The sequence below is a fragment of the Bradysia coprophila genome, unplaced genomic scaffold (assembly GCF_014529535.1).
Source record: "Bradysia coprophila strain Holo2 unplaced genomic scaffold, BU_Bcop_v1 contig_350, whole genome shotgun sequence".
Classification (NCBI taxonomy): Eukaryota; Metazoa; Arthropoda; class Insecta; order Diptera; family Sciaridae; genus Bradysia; species Bradysia coprophila.
In genome coordinates this window covers 8,303,578-8,329,638 of record NW_023503608.1, presented here as the reverse complement: position 1 = coordinate 8,329,638, position 26,061 = coordinate 8,303,578, and the positions used below count along the sequence as shown (strand labels likewise).

The 26,061-nt window shown below is 32.3% G+C and overlaps 1 protein-coding gene and 1 long non-coding RNA gene across 2 annotated transcripts in view; one reads left to right on the top strand and one right to left on the bottom strand.

Moving 5' to 3' along the window:
• LOC119080768 overlaps nt 1-3,148 on the bottom strand; it is a 39,942-nt gene extending 36,794 nt beyond the window's left edge. Inside the window, exon 1 of the mRNA XM_037189334.1 lies at nt 2,504-3,148. Coding sequence (XP_037045229.1) covers nt 2,504-2,536 — 33 coding nt within the window. The 5' untranslated portion in view covers nt 2,537-3,148. The remainder of the gene's footprint in view (nt 1-2,503) is intronic.
• LOC119080825 lies at nt 1,676-25,168 on the top strand. The gene is made up of 3 exons (XR_005088384.1): nt 1,676-1,687; nt 8,847-8,850; nt 25,014-25,168. It is a non-coding gene; the product is annotated as an uncharacterized LOC119080825 (long non-coding RNA).
• Nucleotides 25,169-26,061: the final 893 nt, after the last annotated feature.

Genomic DNA, 26,061 nt, shown 5'->3' with positions numbered 1-26,061 from the left:
AGGAATCAACGCAGACATGAGTGATCGTAGTGACAGCTGCTAAATTAAAACGTATATGCAAAAACCCAAGACGGCTAGTCATCTGTTACTTACAACGACGATAAAAATTAGCAATGAGATGAAGCTAGTGGTGTTATATATAGCGTAATGTATGTTATGTTAGTAATCTAAGTTAAAATTAATGAAGTTCTAGATTTTGGTTTACTCATTAGAAGTAACAGATTTATTTATACCCTAAATTAGCTAAGTAAAAACTTTCGTTTTATTATTTAAGAACGGTATGCCTAAAATAGCAGACTGCCAGAAGACCATATCGATAATCTCATGTTGACCTTCCGATAAATAAAGTATATTCGTTTAAAAAGATGAATCGGTATTAAATGTTAAGAGCAAAGAATGCAAGTTAAAATGGTGTGTATGTGAAATTGAATAAAATGTAAAACACCAATTTATTAAGTTTAACAGTCTTAAAAATAAGATCTTGTAATACTTTTCGCCTTTATAAATACAAGAAGAAGAAGAAAAAAAAAACTATCAAAAGAAGCATATAGATGACTCTAATGGTTACAATCATTGTAAAACAAACTTTATTTTGTAAATAAAAGCGGTAATTGTAATAGAGGTTTATAAAATGGTGTGCGGTGTATACACAATTTTTCAACAATTGCAACATAATAAATTGTTACATTCGAATTCATGCTTCATGATGTTTTAATGAATTTCTTCTCTATCATCTCAATTTACATGCACGTTTTCATATAAAATACATGTCATTAGCATCAAATTGTCATACTAAGATGGATATTACTTTATCTCCGTACTATTTACGCTCGATAATCAGAGTATTCAAACTGATGTAATTCTGTAACATAACTCTTGGTAATTTGTTGTCATCATCACCATAGAGTCACAGATAAAAAAGCCATCAGGGAGCTTAAATAGAACCGATTGAATGGTTTTATAAGAAAAATGTAGGTTAACATTTACATTACGTATTAACGTATTATTATCGGTATGTTATTGTGTTCATTACACTCGGTGTATATATATACACTATACAGGTCATACCACTCTCGATTTCTATTCAAATATTTTTATGAAACAAAAGAAAAACGTTCCTTGAACGCAATTAACACGTTCGACAAACAATTACAAAATAAAATCGTTTGGACAATTTTACATACGCTTTGTTGATGGTTTTTAAGAATGTTTTATGCTGATAATATGATTACTATTTACCTCCATACTGTAATCAGGGTTTGCTACCTGCCCCTTGCGAAAGTTGACCATTACATAGCAATCTGCACTCTGTGAAAATGATCCATTACTTGCGAACTATTTTTAGTTCATTTTTTCATTTTCCTATGGGTAGTAGATCATGAGGCAGGTACTAGACCAGAATGCTTTCGATGCTGCGACGTACGAGGAAAGAACTTTGTGATACTCGCAAAATCACTCGTGGATTGGAAGCAACTTTCTTCGACAGTCACCGAAGCTTGCTGCTCAAAAACAGACTTGTGCAATGAATTACTTTCGCAGTATACAATGTAACCTACTATTTTAACTCCTAGAATCAAAATTTCGACCCCTAGTCAAGAGAGTGAGTAGAGTATTATTACAGTAGTCTAATGCAAGCGGGTTGTATGGCCGATATTAGTACATGACGGAAAACCTCATAGTTTGTAGAGTCGTATTATTCGCTAGTATTTCGGCAAAAAAACGGAAATATGAACTAAAAATTTAATTGTAGTCAACATGATCATCCACATCTATAGGTCAAATTATAAAAATAGCATGTCTTAAGTAAGAAAATTAGATTCGAGCCGAGTGACTAAGCGTAGAAGTCTACCACGCTAGGGATACGACCAATATTATGTTCATTTCTTCAGGCGATAAGTACGACATATTTTAATAAATCAGTTCAGACCACGATTTGTAAACATTGACCAATATATTATAAGTATCTTGATTTGAGGTTAGTTGTTTCTTGTTCCTGACAAAATACTTATACTAAGGGACCGTCCATCAATCCTATTCTCACTTTTTCAGATGACTGGCCCTTGTCTACACTTTTCCTTCAACATTTTCCCCTCCCTCTTCAAAAAGAACTCAGGATTTAAGGACGGTCCCTATTGAAATTAGACATTATTTTTGTACATGATATTGATATATATATATATATATATATACGAATAGTAAATCTTTTGCAATTACAATTTTAAATTCAACAAAACGTACAACTCACATACTCGCCGAGAAATTATATAATCTTTCAGAATAAATTTATAAAAGACCAAACATTAGGACTGTGCCTCCCAAGACTGGAATTTAAATTAGATTTTTTTTTTGTAAGTTGAAAAAAGTGGTTTTCACTTATACCGGGACTTATACCGAAAGGAACCTTTACTCTAGATGTGTTAAATTAATGAAAAGTAATGCGAAACAATTTGGTACACAACAAAACCAGTTTAATACACTTTTGCATGATTATTATCAAAATTACCTCCATTAAATTTGAATTGATGTGATAGTTCATTATTGTGATATATGGTCTGTATAATATGGTCGATGCAATTGTTGGCCGTTGCCAATGCAAAGGGAATTGATCCAATACACACCGATATATGTGTGTGCAATACACTTATTTCTCTGGTATCTTTTTTTTTCTTATCCAATTACCATGAAACACATTTTTTTAATAAAGAAACAAAGAAAAAGAAGAAAAAAATTCACATTGAGGTCTACTTAAGTAGCTTTGAATTATGGTCTGTAATTTCATTTATTCACCACTTTACTTAATAATTAATAAAATCACTAACTAATCATCCATAACTAAATTAACATAATATTTAGCGAACGTATACATATAAATCACGTATTGAGTGTACTCTTTTTTTATTCATGAATTTTTAATCTCATAAAAAAACTCATTTTTTTGCATATTTTCACGAAAAACCTTCACACACAAAAACACATAAAAAATAAAATTTTTAAACTTTTTCTCTTTTACAATAAAAAAATTCTTCGTTTTTACAAACCAAATATTTATACGAGATAATTTTTAAATTAAACAAAAAAAAAAAACGAGAAGCAAAAATTACATGCACACTCCGCTGAGGCTGTGCTACGACTGACTAACATATCTCAGATGCCGGTGCAGATATACACAATTATATAAACTTTACGTGCTTAAAGACTTCAAGTGCTTTAAGAAAACAAGAAAAAAATGCTAACATAAAATACAGTAAATGAGAGAGAATTTTTTGGGTTTGGTGGTCGATGAGTTATCAGGTAGATCATTTCAAAGCTCTCATAAAGGTGCATATGTTAAATATAATCATACGTTGGTGAGAGAAAAATATCATATGGTTTTATGCACTCAATATTTTAACAGTGTATAGAGTGAATATTGTATGTTTATATGGAGATATAACCATTCGTTGAAGTCTTTCATAAGATGTGTATTGGGTGTGCAAGTAGCATGAACTAAAAAAATATTCATGACGAAGTGAGTATTTGAACCGATTTTTTTTAAGAAAAAAAAAACGAAAGTCTAGACGATGCACGTAAAATGTAAAAAAAACACATTCTACTAAAATACAGTACAACTAGTATACGTATACAAACAAACATTTATTCGTAAACTTGTTGCTAAAATTTATTTTAATTGCACCATGTTGATGTTCGCTGAAAACTATGACGATAGCTCTTTGTGAAGGTTAATGGAATGCGTACTTAGGATCCCAATTAAAAGAGTAGCGAACTCGTTAATTAATTGAAAGCCTTCATCTTAATTGGAATTGTTTTAATCAGGAAAAATATGTTTTTTGGTGATTTTTTTTCTGTTTTTCTTTGTTAACTCAAATAAAATTTAGTGTTTTTGTTTTGTTCAAAATTAATAAACATAATTTTCAGTCAATGTAGCTTGTTTTTCGATAATACTGAGTCAGTATCAATGATGTAATTAAAGAGTCGAACATCTTTTTTACACAAAGAGAAATATGATGTTAAATATTTCTGTTACCTGTGATACGGCTATTCATCTGTTATCGATAAGGACGAGAAAAATAATGACAAGCTCTGCGTAAACAGGTCATTTGAATAACAAAATGCATGTTTAAAAAAATTGAAGTACAAGATTTTAAATCATTAGATTGAAATTCTTTGATAGATTGATGTAATAGACCCGATAATAACATTGGTCATATGCTGGCCGTCTGTAGCATGTAAAATTTAAATAAAACACAAACTTCACGTTACAATTGCCTATGTGCCTAGCTTGGGGTCTTTAGAACCAATTAAAATCTTAAGAATAGTAAGGTTTAAAAAGGGTGACGCATCTGTTCTTCCCAAGAATTTTGCATAGTCTTATTTCACTACATTACTCAACATATTCGAAGTAGTAGATTTATTGCCTCTACCGCGATTAATTTGCCGCTTCTAAAAGAATACAGTTTTTGGTCGGTGAATCTTATCATAGACTATTTGGTACCTTTATAATCTCATTAAGGTTTCAATTTGACCCCACTTTTTTGTCTGTGTATGTAAATTTCAATAGCAAATTTCGAATGCTACAATGAAGTCAATTTATTTATCATTGAGCAAGTACAAGGGGTCATGCAACGTTTCAGTCTGTGTTCACATATTTTTTTTTAAATATTGTTTTTGTTGGAACAGTTTAATTCTTAAAATCATCATCATTTAATTAAAGATGACGATCGACAATGGGTCTTTCCTAAATATTACTTTGTTTGCAAACTGGGAATTTCAAGAAGGAACTGACAAATAAAAAAAAATCTAAAAAGTTTTCCGCTGTAAACTTAAATTGGATTTGAATCACCTGCTCCATACTTAGAATATTATTTCCTTTCTGGAAATCTAGTATAAACAACAGGTGACAATATAAAGAATCTGATCAGAATATACGAACATTATAACAATATACTGACGACAAGAAAACTTTTTCAAGCTAAACTATCGTCATATAAAACTTGTTTATTTTATCCTTTCTTTTTGCGGTTGTTCATTCAGTTTCGTATCATCTTCTTTCCTAAAGACCAGATATGATCGGAAAATTGTATATGATCAGGTCGCAGATAATTTTTTATATCCAAGTCAACCTTCAATTTATGCATTAAATAGATCAATATTGGTATATCGAGGAAGCAATGTATTGGTTATCGTTCCGCTCAATCAAAATGATATCATCATAATTATTGAATTACGTACAAAGAACACGGATATACGCGATGCTAGATTGGTTTTATATTACTTCGTTTTTTTTCCTTCTTCTTTACAACCACATGAAGTGAACACTTTTTTATTTAATGTAAGTAACATCTGACCAATAACAATATATCAGAAAAAATGAGTCGGCAAACATGCTATAATAAGAGACTATCTCGATCATAAGTTAACAATATCCCATTAAAACAAATAGAAAAAAAAACTTGTTAACCACATTACATTATGTAAAAATAGCTGTAATTGTTATAGAAAATTTAAGCAGGTGGGTCTCTTCGATATATGTACCATAACATTAATATAAAATATTTTGAAAGAAACAGTGCCGTATCAAGACCTGCGGCAAGTGGGTTCATGTAAACTCGGGTACGAACCATTGGAGAAAGTTTCCCGTTTTTACTCTTACGACAAATATGAAAAGTGAATACGAACCCTCATTCCAAAGCACTGTCAAGCACCGAAGCTGACTTTGACATAACTCAATTAGAAGGCCAAAAACACACCTGTTGACTATTTTGTAAAAAATTTTGATAGCCATTGTATGAAAAAGAATAGCCAACTTTGATCGGTTCAGTCCTCTATTTGAGTGACGGCAAAGTCAGCTTCGGTGCTAGACAGTGCGTTGCTCATTCTCATTATTGAGTATTTATATTAAAGGTATGTTTCATATTTCAATTAGAATTAATTAGATTTTGTAATCAAGATATGAAAAAGATATGTTAAAATTGCTGACTGTTCACTCACCCCTAAGCCTAGGTTAATCATTATGCCCAGGTCAAGACAAGAATCTATCTGACAAGTTAGACAAATTTTCAAAAGCATTAACAAGAATGTCCTGAGCCACATAGACCTCTAAGCCATAGGACGAATTTTACAAGACGAGATAGTTTTAGATTCCTTTTCTAATTTTTGAATTGTTGGGGTTTGTAAATGATTCCACAAGAATTTCGTTGAACAAACGAAGCTCTAGATATTTAGTTTCTGAATTTTGTTTAGGCATGCGCTCGCAACAATAATGAAATACTAAAATAATAAATCTAGATTTTCATTAACAAACCACAACAGCTCCCAAGACAGAAACAACACTAAGTGAAAGAATTTTTTACCCAATACGACTAGACGAATGTACCAATGGTACATTGTACCATACATTGTGTATAATAAAGATATTGAAGTGATAGATTTCATATAAAACACTATTAGATACACAAATAAAGTAACAGATTTTGTTGCAATATTACCGTTTCTAAAAGGTTCATTAAATTTGAAAATGGTAATCCGCCCACCAGTGCCCTGACGTCTGTGTGACACTGGAAATACGTGGCAGACAAAATGGAATTTAAAATTCTTTTCAAAGTCTAATTCTTTCAAGATTCGATCATTCAATTGTGTTTTAATGGAATAGAAAAAAAAACAAAGCGAAAGATTCTATGGATTTTTCGTTCAAATCTTTTCTTAATGATTAATGATCTTGCATTATATTGGATCGCGAAATTTTAATAAATTATTTTCATATCCTATTATTTAAAAATATCTCAAATGACGCACATGACTGTGCAACAATATTAGGTAATCGAAAAAAAAATCGTTATTAATGAGTAAAATCGATCATAGAAAAATTCCTCAAGCAGCAAGGTCATTGTCGCTTTATGTCACTAAACCCTACACAAGAAGAAAGAGACATATTACACAGCCAAGCATGTGACCATTTCTACGTGATGGCATTGTTGACAGTGACATGGTGAAAAAGGTACTTTACAGAATTTGTAATTAATGTGATTCATGTTGAAGTGGGAGAGCTGAAACCAGTGAATTTCACAAAAAGAAGCAACTTTTTAAAGAAATGTAGCCTTGATGTATAAGTTTATCATCACTTTTCGAAGATTTTTGTTGAATTAATGCTGTAACCATTATTGAGTGCAATAACCAATCGTTCCAAGTTTCACTTGAAATTCGAAAATTTAATCCGGGAGGAATTTTGATGGTTAATTCTAATTAACACTAACGTTCTTCAGGAAGTGATTCACAGATTTATTGAAATTTTACATAATCATCAAAATAATAGAATTTCCATTCGAGTTAATATGTATGACTGCCTGGCTGATATTATCCATGACTCACATTCTTTTAACAATTATAATTTATGGTTCGAATCGGAATCGGTGCAGTCAGACCATAAAAGAACTAAAATTTTTTTGTTAAGAAGAATGCAAAGCTACTTTTGGTGAAAAATGTTGTAAGATCCAAATATCATTGAAACATTTTTGGATTAACGCGGTTTATCTTTAAAAAATATGATTTATGGGTTATTTACACATAATTGGGTGTATATCGAGGTTTTCACAATGTTTACATGAAGATCAGGGCTCATTGAACATTTGGAAAATGGAATGTAGTGTATTAACCTGTTACAAGCTTTGACTAATGAGGTCTTATATAGCAAAGACCATCTTCTAGACAAATGAAGTAAAAGATTTCTGAAATAAATCTCTAAAATCTTCGATAAAATGAAGTAATAGTTTGAATAGTAAAACTGTTAATATGGTTGCCGTCTGTGACAGGTGAATAGCTAAAACTGTTTCGTGGAAACGGTGGTAGCAATTCACAAAGAGAGGTACCAACACTACTCTACAATTTCCTTAAAAGTCACGTCCCGTCGAAAGTTATTAGCTCTCAAGAGCAACGAGTTTGTTAGAACTGAATTGAAATCTTGATGAAAATTATATAATCGTACATTTTCGGATATGTTTATCACATTGAATTATTGTGAGCGTTCTGTGCGACCATGGCCCATTGTGCAAAAAAGTTCAACTTATTCGGTGACACAGTAGCTTAAAAATAATATTTCTTAGAAAAAAAAAAGTCAGTATCAGGTTACACGAGTATAGCTTTTTTGCAGCCAAATCCCTAGATTCTAAAGAAATATCTTTGACTGATTAAGGCAAAAAATGACCGGAGCGTGTAAAAGATTAATTGAAAACCAAACAATCAGAAACGAATTAATTAGCAATACAAATAATTCTTCTATTCAATCGTTGGACAATACAGCCATTAGCCAGCTTCATTGTGATAAATGCTGTGTTTACATTATTCTTTTCATTGATCAAAAATAGTTCTGAGTGACGTCAATTACCGTCTGGTTTATGGTTAATGAAACAGTAATAATAGAGAAAAATAGTAGTTTTGCGCGGGCTTAATATACTTGTTTTTATTTTTAAAAAATTACCGTCTTTACAATGAGACAAATTCAACTACCATTACGAAAATACAAGTTCTTCAACAATATTATATTGTTCAGAGACATGTTTGTAGATTGTTTCTTGGTGATATTTACGTTTCTTTAAACATTCTTTTTATGAGACGGTATCCGGTATAACATTTTAAAGAAATGAGCAGGATCTTCATTTGTGGATATTCTTAATTAGCCTGTGGCCCTGAACAAGATCCCACAAAAATTGTCAACTGTAGAGTGCTTTGCTCCGGGACTAAGGCTGATCTAAGGCTAGGGTGATCTGTGGGTAGAACTGTTACAACTGATTTCATACCCTTTCCATAACAACCACAATCGTCATAATATACAAAATTGGTCTAGTGGGTGCAAGATAGGTTGGTATCCAATGACATAAAAGTGTACTCTACTAAATCATTGTTGGTATCAACTCGTTGAACTTAAAAAATGACAATTTTTGGAAGGTCATACAGGCGTGGATTTTCTCTGTTATTTAGTCAACTTGGCGACTAAACTAAACTAGTGTGAAGCTTAGCGACACCTAAATCATACTCATGATATTTCTCCGCAACCAAACTGATTAAAAAATTTTTCCTGCAAGTCGCAGCTTCCCATCAATGCTACATTTACTTTATCTCACGTCAACCTCTCCGATGTTTTAAGTTCCTAAGTGAGTCGACCTACGACGCAATTTTAAGCATTGTTAAGGGCTACGACCAACCGTGACTTCATTATCTCGTAACTTGTCTGTAATGTCATAGATCTTGGTATATTGTCCTTCCTATGTGTGTAATTCTCCTTCATACTATTCGTTTAGTTTGTAAATCTTTCATATAACTTAAGTCACTTAAGGCCCTTAAGTTAATGGATGATATAAATTGACTATCAAAAAATAACAACCGTACACAAGTTGTGACAATAACTTCACGCGTAAGGCGAGATAGAATTTTTTCTCAATAGATAGAAATGCATAGGACACACCGTTGCCTTATACTGTCTGTGAAATTGCGATATAAGAATGGCGATACCAATGGCATGGAAATATTTTTGTCCTAAAGTCCGGTCTCGTCATTAAGTCCTGAGATCTATTATGCTGCTTAATATTCGATTAGCAATGAGGTAATCAGTTATATTTTATAAATGAAAAATTTCTCGCATCGCGTATGTCAAGTGCCAACAATGAAATGTTTTGAATAATATTTCAAAAATGATCCAATCAATTTTATAATTTATCTTCCGGTCGGTGTATAGTCTTACTCAAACAAAAATTAGCGTAATACAACATGACAATGCAAAAAAAAATATTTGAAAAAAAAATATTTTTTTTGCTCGCACTCACCCATAGAGTATATGATATTTCCAGGTGTGACATTTTAATGTTCATTTAAAACATTTCTAGAAATCGTTCGACGAAAAAGTTAAAATTTCTTCGATAAATAAAAGCTTTTCACCTTTGCTGAAATATGTTTATTTGTGCACTGTATGTGGTATAAAAAAACACATCGTTTGTGATGTGCCGTCATGGAGAATGTTGATAAAAATGTTTATTGGAAGGAAAAAATGCCCTGAGGTGTGTATATGAGAAGTGAAATTTTTTGGCTGTTTCGTAACAATAGACTTGTGGCATATGAAAAAAATATTCCAAATTTTTCTTTTTATTTGGATGAGGACACTGTCGCGAAGTGTTGTGTCCATGCAATATACCCCAAAGTATGTGTGAAAATAATACAATTCATCTTTCACAGACGGCGAATCTGTTACCAGTGTATTTATTGAATCTATTACTTCTTCCAACAGATTGATACAAAATCTTTTACTTCAATTGTTTTGACATGTTTTTTTTTCTATATAAGACCATCTAAGCCATTCCTCGTTATATATGTTCGTCATCGCTGTTGATAACAGATGACAAAATTTTCTTAAATCTAAATTGTGTGATTCCACCAAAACGCAAGTACGTATCGCAGTTTAGACTGAAATTGTTGAATCTGTTAATACCTTCCCTGTACATCTTTGCAAACAATTTATCTCTATCATCTCAGACACAATACGGTCTCATCAGCTGTGATACAACATACAAAATTATTCAATGAAAAATGATCATGTAATGAATGTTCAAAAATGGCATTTCTATATTGGTCTGTGACACAAAGGTTGGTATTCTCCCGATTGTAATAATTGCAAAACACGGTCGACTATTAAACTGACGGTGAGGTTAAGTAAACGTTGAGCTAACCAGAACCACATAAATATATAACTTAATATTTAAAAATCGATTTAATTGTTACCGCAAAATAATAACAAATTCGTGATCGAGCATTTGACTTTTCGATTTTTTTTTCCTTTATTAATTTATTAAAAGTAGTATCTTTACAAAATAATTTTTGTACATGATCCGAAACAAAACGTTTATGGGAGCGAACACTGCGAATTAGCCGAAAGATTGAAACAGAAATTGATTCGAAATGTGCAGTGTATTTAGAGTTTAGTGCAAAAAAATTTAATTTTAAACCTGTACGAAGTATGAGTGCTAGTGAGACAACATCGACATTGGTTGCATGTTGAACTTGTGATTCGTAATATGTGAATGGATTATTTTATGCCTCTGAGACGATCGTTCTGATTGTAAAGTTTTCGGTCCAATATTTTTTGGTTTAACCATTTTTCCTGGAAAAACTTTGGTCGAACCAATACTCTCTCTAGCAAACAAACTACTTTCATTAAGGTGTTGAAATAATCAAGTAGCCTTTGGAATTTACATAAAAATTATTGGTCGAACCGTTTGACACTCTGTATTTGTACGGATTGTTGACAATTAACTTACAGTCTTACAAAATTCCCTTGGAATAGCATATTCGGCCATGAATGTACAAACCAAGTATGGGTCATATAAAGAAACTCACCTCAATGATTTTCATTGAAAGGTGAGTTTGTTTAAATGAAATCGCTATTTCCTCCGCTCCATACATATTTTGACATTAGACCATACCCATAGAGTTTACTTTCATTGATATTCGGGATTACCAACATATCTGACATACACGTACGGGTGTTCGCCTACAAAACATATGTTCCTTTTTCTATAAACCAATTTTCATGGAAAGTTAACTTGAAAATACATTTTTTTTTTTGTTCAGCGAAAAAAAGGTCATTTGCCATTATTACTATCGCTTGGTTGATTTATGCGGCGTGCACTTTGTAATAATTGTTATTGTTGTTGATTGGTGTTCTTGCTGAAAAAAATACAACGAGTGACCTATCAAGTGATATTGACTTCTGTCATTAGGGTCATACTCTAAAATAGTTTAACATTATTACTGAAAAAAATTGTTTTAGATGGACAGTCATTTCTTGCATAATTTGTTTGTTGTTGTAGTTGAAATTCATGCGAAAGAAGCGATCTTGAACAACAAAGCTATTTTTTTCCTTTCTTAAATGTTTTTTATTAGACGATCGTCATTTATTGACGACTATATTAAGTGATGTTTCAGATTTTTTGTATTGAATAGTTAATAATAATAATAATAATAATAATAAATGATTAATGGTTTGTGATCACTATCAATCATGTAGCTTCTTAGAATTAACGGATTTTTCTTTCTTTATGTTTTGTTGTGCGATTCGGTCTCATTTAGACATGTTCTTTTGCACAAATTCTTTTCTTGATCGTAGTCAGAATTACAGTACCGTATTGATAACTACATACGGCCCTTCGGGCGCTGTATTTTTAAGTCTTAAGAACAAAAGCTCAAAAAAAACTTTTCTATTCGGCAAGTCTCCCAATCTACAGTCTGTCACATACGGCTATTCATCTGTTATCGATAATGAAAAGCTCTGTGTTGTATGGTCCGTTATATAGTAAAATGTATGTTAAAAAAATTGAAGTACAAGATTTGAAATCAACAGCTTAAAAATAACTTGATCGATGGTAGTAATAGATCAGATAATAGTACTGGTCAGATGCTTACCGTCTGACACAGTCTGTACATGTTAAAATTGGAACCCTTTTTTACTTCATATTTTTCCTTAACAGACTGAATGCTTAATGTTTTGATTATATCGTACGTCCAGAGATTAAGGTTGTACAACTCACGGTGATCGCAAACACACTCACATGCTTTTGATTTCGGTAGGGTCGAAAAAGGTCTTTAACATTACGAGGGAAAACCAAAAGAATTAGCTTGGAAAATCACTGATTGAAAATCCACTTTACACCGTCTAGTTTGTATACATTAACCGATCTAACAATTAATATAGACAATCTTTAGAGAGAATATTACACGCAGTCGGTTATGAACACCAATCGTTATACAACGATTAATTAACGCACAATCGATTGAAATGCTTCACGTCGACGATACGCTGCGACAAGCATTTCAATCACTCGACACGAAAAGCACACGATACCATCTGACTCTATTACACAAAAGAACAAAAAAGTTTAAGAGTTTCGTAAAAAACAAGCAAAACCTAAAAATTGTGCTATGAATGCCAATAAAATTTTCACTACTCAAACATCACATAATTTCCATTACATAGTTTCGGAACCGTACCGTATAAATGTGTTAGATGGGATATGACGACATACTAACAAATTGATTGTCCATTTGATTGCTAGTGTCGTTCGGGTTTTATTACCTTTACCACTTTATTATACCCATCGAAAACCTTTGATTGCTAAAGTACATAACATTACGTTGCGACTGAAAAGTCATTTAGTTTCTTTTCAAACATAAATTTGTTAATTGTCGCTTTTAACATTATAATACCCAGCGGATTGAATGTATAGTGTATACTTATAAAATATACAAAGCATTCGATCTCGGTATATCATAGGTGTACGTACAAACGTTGAATACGAATATATCCAAGAATGAAGATGTTTCGTAATCATTTTGTCCTTTAGTTCAACTACGTGTATTACTTCGTGATGACTAAAATATTGTTATTGTTGATGGTGTTGCCGTTTTTTTAAAATAAATTCAATCGATTTTTTCGTGTCAATTGCACATTACCTTGAATCAGTCATTTTCGGATTGAATGAGTAAACAAGTAACACGGTAAAATATTATTTATTGTGCTGCACGGTTGATGATGGATTTCAATCGAGTAAAGCCAACTGGAACAAATATCTGAACCCGGTCAATAATTGAGGGATGATATAGGATTTCATATATCAAAAACGCAGCGAAAAGTTTCCCTACCACTGAATGTTGCTATCTGACGAGACAATTCAACTACGTTCCAACTACGTAAAAATTATGAAAATGAATCCAAGGGCAGTAAACGCACAATAAGCTATTTCCATAATTTGACTCAGTATAAAGTGAAATAATTTACTCAAAAACTTGAGGTAATGTTTCGCCCCATGAAGTAAACCTCACTTTAACTCACGTTTTTGAGTTAAACATAGGTATATCAGCACAAACAATACTACGATAGGTATACGCTCATTAATTTTGCTAACAACGTTGCAGTGGTAACGCTCTTAGGAAAAAATAAATTGCCAAAAAAGTGAATAAATGTTCAATAATAAAACATTTCTTTTTTTTTTGTTAGCGAAAGGAAGCACACGGCAAGAGAGAAATCCATGTTTGTATCACATACGGCTATTCATCTGTTATTAATAACGACGAAAAAAATAATGACAAGCTCTGGGTCCTTTACATAGTTAAAAGCATGTTAAAAAATGTAAGTACAAGATTTGAAATCAACAGATTAAAAATACTTTGATCGATGGAAGTAATAGACCCGGTTTAATAATACTGGTCTTGTACTTGCCGCCTGTAACAAGTTAAGTCATCGTTCACTAGTTCACTTTCATAAAATCTTCATGAATCTTATGAGAGGGTTTAATTTAATGTCAGGGTTCAAACTTCAAACTCTGCAAGATCCTTGACCTTCATTTGAGGTATCATGACTGTTTTTAACTTCAACTCTAACTGAAGTCATTGGATACTTCCCTAATAATCTACTATAGGATGCGTTAGAAAAATAACAAATATACTCACTTTCCCTGTGAAATTTCTTCATTGAAATGGGTTTTAAAACCAATTTCCCACAGGCTTAGTGAGTAATAGTACATTTCTATATCAGTGAAGCAATTTGATATCTCGTATCCAGATGAGTAAAATTATCAGAGGATTTCAGCCCGAGTACCCGTGTACAGTATGCTATTTTACTTTATGAGCGAGGTGAAGAGTTCTGGAATCGAATCATTTTAGTATAAGTTAGGAACAACTTTCCCTAAACGACATTGGAAATACGCGACTAGTAAAATATTTTTCGCACTAGTGCCCGAAATAACCATCAATTTATTATCGAATCATAGCTAGTTGTAACATTATAAACCTTAAAAGAACTAAAAGAACATCACTCAACTTAAAAACATTCATAAAGTAAAATTCAATCCGCCTTACCGTGTACAATTTCTTCATTCTTTCCTCACTTTTGGTCCCATTATAAGTAAACACAAATTAATTTCGACAACCTTAGTGGTACATTGTATTACATTTTGTGACAAAATGTTGTATTCGAAATTCACATACGGTTTTATTCTCTGTAGAGCGATGCACTTAATAAAAAAACCAAGATCGAAATTATGAATCACAAAAAAACGACCGGAAAGATAAATTGCACAGATTATTACCAGAAAGTAAAATTTTTCTTTAAAACAAAATTCAGTGTTTCACTGTTCAATTGGATATTTTTGTTTTTAATTTTTTGTAAAAACAACGCGATGCGGCGGTGGACATGAATATATTTTCTTTAAACGCAAACTCGGTTTGTTATTTTTAAATATAGCTTTCAACGCAATCCAACGGTTCAGTGTCGATACAGCAAATTACAACTACTGACTGGCCAAACAATTTCTGCATTAGCACTTTGTTTTTGATTTAATTTTTTATTTTTACATTTCGTTCACTGTACATGTACACAAAAATATACATAAAAAATAAAACCATTTAATGATTTGTTTTCATGGTTTTAATAAAATACGCGAAATTACCGACCGATTACCACTCCAAATGGTTGTGTTGTATTGTTGTGTTTCGTCTCTTTTTTCTGTAGTCTTTAAATGGGAAGGTTTGGTTTAAAATGCATGACCAGATATTTCGATAAATTATTCAATTTCAATTTTTGCATATATATATATACATAAATCGTGTATAATACACATAAAACTTTTAAGTACACAATTTTACATTCAGCATACTCCGCATAATATGATTATTACATAACTTGCATAACATACACTGATGAAAATTTATGGTTTGATTCTCGGAATATTCGTGAATACTAAGTATTACAAACTGAAAAAGGTGGTATACTTTGAGTCGAAATGACAAACTACCTACCATAGCACCAAAAGCCCAATGTTAGCTAGGAAAAGTTTATGTACTAGTCCACTTCGCGGTACTATCGACCTGGTTTTTTTACAAGAAAATTTAACTTATTACATTAAAGCTTGCGGAGCCATTCACAGAGGATGGAAATTCGGATAGTACCTTCACATGGAATAGTTTCATGATATAATCATTAAATCTGGTACTTCATATGTCTTTTCACACATTTTACCATGTAACCGAGCAGTAGGTGGATCTTGATACCATTTCGAAACGTTTGTTACAAGGTGTTTAGTTTATTGTCGAACTTTATTATTTTTTCTCTGTGTATACAATGTGGATAAAAAAGTGCATTGCTCGAAAGGGAAATTGCAACAGAAAAACACTATGGGAGGGTTTTTAGTTTTTGCCTTTACATTTCTTTTGTCCTTAGAGTCAAGTTAGGGATATCAGCAACTGTGGGAAACATTTTCTTGTTGTTTTCAGGCACTGGCTCCGCCTTTACCTCAAAGGCACTCAAAGAATTGTATGCAAAGAACGCAATAATGAAGATTTTTTCGTTGCTGTTGATTGGCTGTGATTATAATTGTGATACCATTGCAATTTTTATGTACGTTAAGTTATTGTGTTTGCCCCTTAATGTCTCTTCACGTGAGCACCATTTATCAACGTTCAGCGAGAGGATTATTGTAAATGTGTATATTAGCAGAAAAGTAATCCTCTAAGATGAACTCTAATCGACTTAAACAATAAAGAAACAATACAATTGTTCTGTTATTTGTGACTTAATAGGAGAATAGAGTTTAAAAACTTAGGGTAATATCTAATACAATTTAGTACTTTTCTTCATGGGAATGAATCAATGTGAAGTTGTTACACAAAAAAATAGTCCAGTGAGATTGAAGTACTATAAAAAAATGTGGTGCCTCTACAGGCCAACCGACTAGGCGAATTGATAGGTGGGAAATCAATTTTTAGCTTCGGTTAGTAATAGGAGAATGATGTTTAGTAACTAAGAAGAAATGTAATTGAGTTTTCCCATATTTTAGTACATTCTGTCATAAAATTACTGCTGTCACTGCGGTTATTTTCATGTGAACCAATTTCATATGGTGATATTTGTTCTGTAATGACAAATGTGAAGGTGGTTCACATGAAAATAAGCCTCAGAGAATGAAGCACTATGAAAAAAATGTGGCGCCTCTACAGGCGAACCCACTTGTCCCCGAGACAAGTTATCTAAATTTTCGATCGTTGCAATAGTTATATGTTCTGAGAGGGAAAAACTTGGAAATTGCATATCGAAGGTGTTCTTTTGTTGCCAGAGCGAAGCGAGGGCCATAACTCACCCGAAGAAAGGCAATTTCCAACTTTTTGCCCAAGGTAAAGAAGAAGTTTTTAACAACGAAGACTTCCACTGAATGGATCAATTACAGTCAATTTCGTCAATAAAATTCATCCCAAGAAAGCTAATTAGAACATAGAGTCATAACTGAATGTTTTAGCATCGAACAGGGACGCCGACTTGTGTTTGGGAGTAGTGGTGCTCACACAACAAGCGAATCTGGGAGTACAGGTGCACTTTCAAGTAAAACTGGAAAGATGTAGTGGCGCTCATCATTCGAGTAGTCGTGCCCGAGCCTCGCTTGTCCTTAGAAGTCGGCGCCCCTGGCATCGAATTGTGATTTGTGTGAGGTCTTTATTGTGGCATGAGATGCTACAGTGCTACAGCTAGTTGTACGTATATACATATTTTCATTCCGTAGACCAAAATACCACAGCAACGTAAAAACTGCAGGCAGAACTTAAAATCCCATTACTAAATCCGTTTTATCTAAAAAAACTTCTTTTAAGAATTATCATCCAATCCCTTGGCCTCACTTTCATCGTTAATCCTTTAATCATCCGTCCTATTAAGTATCTGGTTTCATATCTTAGGTGTTCATTACAATCAGCAACGTTCTAAAGGTCTACGATATCTAAATGTTGAAAACAACTATCCAAATAAAATTTTCAGATAAGTGTTGCAATTATGGCAATTCCCATATTCGTTGTTAATTTACCGTTTTTCGAAATTTATTGCGATATTTTTACTTTGATTTAATGGGTTGACAGGTGTAGGAAGTATATCAACTGTGCGGATGTTTCGTGAAACAACAATCAAAAACAACTAAATCAATAGATACAGTTTTGAAATTTTGGTGTTAGAATCACTGTGCTCATTGAAATGCAACTGAATATTTCTCCTCAGACGGAAATTTTCAGAAAACAAAACTACCACCAGGTAAATACATGACATTAGGTAGTTTTTTGATATCTAAAAACCAGTTGAGAACTTGAGCACATTATCGTTATGAATGTAGCCCCTTGCAACCTGGCGTACCTAAAACTGTGAATATGTAACTTGTAAACCTATGGCGTGGCTGTACGAAACATTTTACACATATAAAGGTTGAGGTGGCTAATTTTGTTTTATTATGCTTTTATATCGTAAAGATGTTCTTTAACGAGAGAATAATTTTTCAGATACAGATGTAGATGAAGAAAGTGATTGAATTTCCACCCATCTCAATTACTAATGTAATTTTCTATTCTTCTTTAAGAGTGATATCGCCAAATCTTCAGACAATCGGGGAACAATGGTTCTCCGATTAAAATGAGTGATAGCTCGTTAGATTCGTCCGTCAATTCTGCTAGACGCGTCTGTCAATTCTGTTAGACGCGTCTGTCAATTATAAGAAATACGTATCATTCATTTTTCGAAAAAAAAAAATTCTGCGAAATGCTTTCTGTCTATTTCATCGTAGATATCTTTAAGATTAATTTTTATTAATCAAAGAACAAGAAGGAAATGAATCCTTATACAAATGTGAAATGTCCTTACGATTAAGCTTAAGATAACAATATTTACATTTGATATGGGTACACATTAACGACAATACACAGGAAGATAATTAGAAAATAAACACGATACTTGGCATAGTTAAAATTAAAATTAAATTAGGCGTTACTATTGCAATTCGAGAAAGATAAAACAAAAATAACAAAAAGGGTAATGATTGATCGATTGATCAAACAGCTCGAGCTCGAGCTTATTCTGAAGCTAATAACTTTTAGTATACAATATTACAATAGGTAAATATTATTTTGAATCAAATGATTCAGTTGTGGAAAGTATGGTTCTGTGCGATTTTATTTTTCTTTGTGTATTATTAGTTTTAAATTTCTACTTTATTATAACTAATGTATGTACTAACATACATAAATTAAAAATAATTTACAGCAAAATCGTCACTTGACCTTAATTTTTTTAGAGCTTTTTGCGCTTTTTAAGATCTAATAAAAAACTAACGATAAAAATTATCAAGATTTCATTTCCTTCATTTAAAAAAACATTAAAAAAAATAGTCGCAATTGTCTTGAGCAACACACACTTCAAATATTTCTAGGTTTTTACAACCTAACACGCTGGCCCTTCATTTCAATTTAAAATCGTAAAAGCAATACGGAAATTTAATTATAATTTTTTTGAAGAACAATTATTAATTGTAAATCATTGAAGCAGAGACACGAACAATTTTTATGAGTTCCACATTATATTGTCATAGAATTCTGTTCTTCCTATTCGGAAAATATGAACGAAAAAAAATAATAATAATTCTCCGAGTGAGTGTTTTGATAATTGAAGGTTACATTGAGGATGTTTATTACGAAGTGACCCTAAAAAGGTATTCCATGAAAGATTAAGTACAGATTATTATTTGATATTGGTCGGTTAAAAAAGTTTATTTACTTTTTCTAGTACAATGTACTTCGAGATGTTAATCGCTTTAAGTGCTTGTTATAAACCCATTCAATTCAATTAAATTGAAAATATTTTGGTAGCAGAACGAGTAATCATTTTTTGGTGTATGCATAAACGATGAATTTTTCTACAAAATTAGCTACCGTTGACATTGAAGCGATTTATTGTTAACACAGAAAAAAAGAGATTAATATTTTATGCGAGATGTTGCATGATTTAATGTGGTTGAATGGTTTAAGCCATTGTAAAAAAATGATGGAAATTTTGTTAGTAAATAACAAATACAATAGTATCCTCGATCTCAAGTGGATCACATTATGTTAGTTAAATACACCTAACTAAACGGTATTCAAATATTCAAGTGAATATTGCAAATTCCATAGTGAAACAGGTGCGGTTCTATACTGCCACGGCAGATTAAAATAAACCAGGCGGAGCGGTTCATTTTCGAAACGTCAAATAAGGAACCTAATACACTGTATGAAAATGTACTCAAATGTACACTGACATAAATTGAAAAATTGTATTCGCAAAATACAAAGGCTACTAGAGTACGCAGGTCTCAAGTCAAATCAAGCGCTCCTGCCCAGTTTACTAAAGCTATTAGAAAGCTACTACTAAATGAAAGCTCTCATGGAATATAACTTTTCGTAGATTTGCACTTTCGTATAGTTGAAAATCACGAGTGTCGAAACTTCTAAGGAATCGAATCTTCCGCAAAAGGTCTAGTACCGCATAAACCTCCTCCTCCGATTTAAGCATTTTGAAACCCGACCGTCTCGACTGAGAATCTCTGAAGGTAATGTAGGAAAGTGTTTTTGAAACAGTAATAACCTCAGGAAATGGAGTGGTCATGTATACAAAGTTACCAATCTTACATAAAATTTTAACAGACGGTATCCTGGATCTGAACAGTGCACTATTCGTTCTTTTTGGGTTGTACTACGGCTGTTGCTTTTTCTTAGGAAAAATTCCTCCGAAAGTTGTTAACCGCGCAAAATTATTAATCTTCGATTATAACCTTTTCTAAAGCGTTTTAAGCTCGTGAGAATAATAAAAATTGTTATCAGATACATGTCCAAAGTAGTTACGAGTCCCTTGAGTTATGAACCTGAGAATTTTGATTATGGCTGTTCGAGGTATACGAGTCTTGAAGTTGTTTTGACACAGTTATTATGATAAGATTAGAAAATTAATCGCGTGAAGAAGTTTGTATCACTGCTGCATTAACATTACAATATCAATAGTTTCAAATATCAACCAATGACCTAAAATATAAAATATGAATGCATCGCCTTATTGCGGGGCTTTAAATCTCATATATGGCTCTAGGAATACACGTCTACTCGTTTATTACTATACAACGTATAATAAATGAAAATTATATGCAAATTAAATTCTATTTTTATCAACCACGATAAATGCCTAATTAGGCCGTAAGCATTGAACATTTAGGTTCATCTCTTTGCAATGGAAAATGTCTGATTGTTTTAAAACTAACGATATGTTAACAACGAAATATGAGTTATATATGTTCATACCGACGATTTATAATATGCAATACTATTGATCGTGTGCCTGATAATTACTGACCGTAACGAGTATGTTTAATGCACACACCATTTATGTAGTTTATTTAATTCGTACATTTATTTTAACTATGTGTACGTTAAGGTATTCTACTGTACCATTATTACACACCACACACATACTGCAATACATACATGGCTATAGATACGTATTTTTCATGGCGGTTGGGCACGATATAATTGAAAACTTAACAGTCCCCATTTGACAGGCTGGATGAATGAATTTTTCGTTTAATTGTTTAAGAAAATGTTAATCTGATCCAACGCACTTCAAGCATGAGTGGTACTCTAAATAGAGTACTAAAACAGGACAGTACTCATACAAACACTGTAAAAACATTTTGATTTAAAATAGAGTACTTTTTGCACCTGACCACTATTATCACTCATGCTTGAAGTGCGTTGTCTGATGCAATTATTTGAATATTTTAATTGAAATTTAATTTGCTTTTCATTAAAATTTGTATTTGGACATAAATTTTTCCAGATTTATCGCAGGTGTTGATAGTACTTAAGCGTAACAAACGGGAGATAAAAATTAAAAAATGGAGATAAAAAATGCATTTTTGGTGATAATATTTTGTATATTTTGGTATCGATGTTATTATCTCCGAATCTACACTTCGTATCTCCTGTTGCACTTTTTTATTATCAAGAAATATGATTATCTGTTACACTGGAATTTGGAAAAACATAAAGTTACCTCTCTCGAAATCAACTGAAATTAAAATTTTCAATGCCAACATCATTTCGTTACTGTGACTGCCCAATGAGATTATAAAGGTCCAATTGGTCAATCCTCGGTGAATATTACCGACTTTCAATGAACTGACTGTAATAACTAATTCATTTCAATTTCTAACGGAACAATTTAATTGTCATATGAATACAAAAAACATACTGATACCATTTCTGAGATCATTAACCATATTGTTACATTACCTTTATTATTATGTGTTTATGTAAGACACACCAACAATTCAACGCAAAATTATTTCATCCAATGCATGGATTTCAATATTGATTTTATCTTAACGAAGAAATGTATGTTAAAAAAAATCGCTTACACGAGTCATGACTTTCGGTAAAAATTGATTTTTAAGCAAAGCATAATAATTATTCATATGTAAAACACTTTCTTTTTCTAAATATATGTATATGAACCTAGGCGAGTTACTATTCAACATAATTAAATATTTAATTTTGAAAAAAAAAATGTTTTAAGTTCAAACTGCTTCATCAAACATCTCGTACTCTAACGACTCAGCATAAAAAATATAATAGTGAATGAGATAAGGTTACTTTCTAATCCATGTACCACATTTAGGAGGTATAGATTCCATTTTTTTTTATAGATATTTAATAAAAACTCGCCAAAAATTGATTTGTGATCCCCACTAATGTTTGTATAACTATTGATATACCATCGATTAATAATGTACTCATTTGCATGCATAACACAGAGTTCTTCGTCTCATGAAGGATTATTTACAGATCTGCTCGTCGTTGAAAAATGGACCAGTGAAATAAAATGATTATTTCTCCGTTAGAGTTTAATAGTAGATTATTGACATCCGAAGGAAGCATTAAGGCTTGTCGAATCTATTACTACCTCTATTCTATTACTTCATTTTTTATTATCAACAGGTTGAAACAAAATATGTTGTCTCATTATAACTTATTGCCTATTTGAATTGTCTTTGTGGATAACACACGACTGAGGACTGGATAAACAGAAAAAACAGGTTCGAAGAGACCGAAAACTAAAAAAAATGAAGAAAAACCGAACACAAAACTAAAAACTAGAAAAAACTTACAAAAAGAATTGAAGCAGTTGAAAGCTTTCTTGACGTAGGATTTTTTAGGTTTGAAACTAAAAGAAAATGTATAAAAAAACCTGGTTTTAACTGAATTCAAGTTAGTTCACTCAGCGTTATTTATCCGATGGTTCCCAACAAACGTATTTAAAATTTACATTACTCTTACTGGTTCCACCGCAGAAAAGGTAAAAATTAATTTTTAATAAAGTACTAGTTGAAACGATGATTATGTACAGCTGTTATGTACTTCTATTTTGCATGCTAATTTAGCTAATAATCACACGGTCATTTTTGTAATTATATCTCTTTACTACAAAATGTAAATTTTTTAACTTTTGATTTTTATTTAAAGAAGAGAAGAATAGTGTCTTGCGAAATATCCTCTTCCGTTGTGGTTCCGATTGAGCTTAATTTACGTGTGATTCTTCTCGTTACGAACAATGATTAATGAAGGTTTTTCTTCTTTATTTATATCTAAGTTGCTCTTGAGCGACTCAGTCAAGATATAATTTAAATTTAAATAATTTCACCACACAATTGTAGGTAGAATTATTTTAATTGAATCGTGATGTACTGGTTAAGTATGCAGTTAAATGGATTTATGAAAAAAAAAACAATTTAACATATTTAACATAGTGACTAGTTTGGTTTGTAGCACATATTTTGAGATGATTTGTGAGATGCAATTTTTTAAAGGATTCTGGGTGACAAATATGCTAGATTTTTATAGATTTATTTGCCATTTACAAAAGACAATAATCCTCACACACAAAGACAACGAATTCTTAACTCAAACGTTTTAACCAACCAACCAAAATAGAATACACTTTGAAAATGAAGCATTATCATAATGCCATTATGTATGCCAGAGTGCTAATTGTTGGGATGTTCCTTGACATGACGTATCAATCAGGGGCGGATTAAGGTTTCCAGCGCCACTGGCAAACAGAATCTAAGCGCCAATTTTTCTATTCGAAATTCAAGAGGAACGTTACGTTACGGAGAGTATTGAAATGGGTGATAGTGTTAAGATAGAAGTGGAATAAATGTAATTGCGAGCTCAGCGAGTAATATATCACTACAAAAATTCTGATACATCTGAAAAGAAAATGCTCTTTTGATTATTGTGGTATAACAATGAGTGAAAAGTTCGAGCTTTTTCTTTTTCATTTTTTCACTTCTTATTGCGCTCTGGTATTATTTTCGAGTAGTCAGCTTTCCTTAAACAATCGAGGGCAATATTTATAAAGAAGGGCATATCCCCGATATCTCAGAAACTACTGAACTTTTTTTTCCCTGAAAGGTAGTGAAAAATTATGAATTTCGAATCCGACTTAAATTTTAGGGAAATTAGCATTATTCGGCGTATTCTCTTGAGATATTTCAGTTTTTCGACAATATCTTCGGAGCCATATGGCGGTAAGGCTCGGAAGCAGGTCAGGTCAACATGAAACCTGAAGCAGGCCACCTGAACCTGAGTTGACCTGAAACCAGTTTTATTCACTTTTGACCTGACTTGATTGACCTGAAAACCTAATTTTTGAAAAACCTGAATTGACCTGAAGAATAAATATATCAGAACATAGAATTTAGCTTTTTCACTATGTAAAAGCTGCCTTAAAGATCTCTGAGATATCGGAGATATGCCCTTTAGTGATGTTGCCCTCGAAATGAAGATCAGAACAACACTCCATTCTGAACTAGTTCACGAGGTATCCTTTTTTGCCACTTTACATAATGTAAGGAAGAACTATAGTTTTAAATATTTCATTTTAGACTTTTCGTAGCTCTTTTGAATTGATTTCGTCACACCAGAGTTTTGTAATTTTACCTTTAAAACTGAAATAAATGAAATGGAATGACCAGTCATGGACTCATGCGCTTGTCAAAATAAAAATTGGGAACTACTTGCGTGCTGTGCTTTACGAGATTATACAATGTGTATAGTTCATTCGCAAACTCTCTATAGGTTTGTGACAGATTACGAGCGCCGGAGGCAAATTTTTTTGAAATTTCAGTTTGAAACTAATAAACAATTTCTCTTCAGACAGTAATTGTCCATTCAGTGACTGAGCTCAGCGCCAAATTTTTCCAGCGCCATGGGCACGGTACCGAATTTCCCATAGGGTAATCCGCCCCTGGTATCAATCCACAATATGGGTTTACTAATTGTGCCACCCCCAGATCGAATTGAGGTCGAAAGAAATAGTGCAACAGTGTGTTAATGTTAGGACATCGTGAAAAAATGCGGTCCTTACATGTCGCTGGCGCTGGTACGAAATTAAAATTAATGAATGAGGCATGTTGATCGGAGCAGAAGGCATATGAACGCTTCGACGACGAATCGAGTGGACCAATATATCGCCTTTGGTGATGAATTCAGCTGTTGAAACTTTTTTTTATAAACTTTTTTGTATTTGAATTTTTTTGTACGAGTATTTGAAATCTACGGTTAACTTAGCGGGAAATGACGATATTTACGCCTAACTTAGAAAAATCAATCAATAGAATTCTTATTTTCGCTTGCAGTGTAAGAATAACAGTTGATTATTAGTTATCAGACAGTACACTGAGATGGATTAATGCTTGAAAGGTTTTTGAAACGCTTTTTAGAAGCACTTACGAAAGCCTCTTCGGGACAATTCTAGGAAAGGCCCGTAAAATTGTAAAAATGCACTTTTTCATATAAAAATTAAAAATACCTTGGGGAATCGCTTAAATTTGTCTTGGATTAGAGAAGTTTTAACGCTTATACAGAGTTGCTACTTTAACCTGTTACATACGGCAAGCATATGACCACGACCAGCATTATTATCGGGCCTATTACTTCCATCGATCAAAGTACTTTTAATCTGCTGCCTTCAAATCTTGTACTTCAACTTTTTAAACATGCATTTTATAATATAACGGACCATATTACCCAGAACCTGTCATTATTTTTGTCGTCGTTATCGATCTTAGGTGTTCCTGGGAAGATTTTCATCACTCTTCATGGGTCAAATTGTAATGGGTGATTTTGTAATGCAGA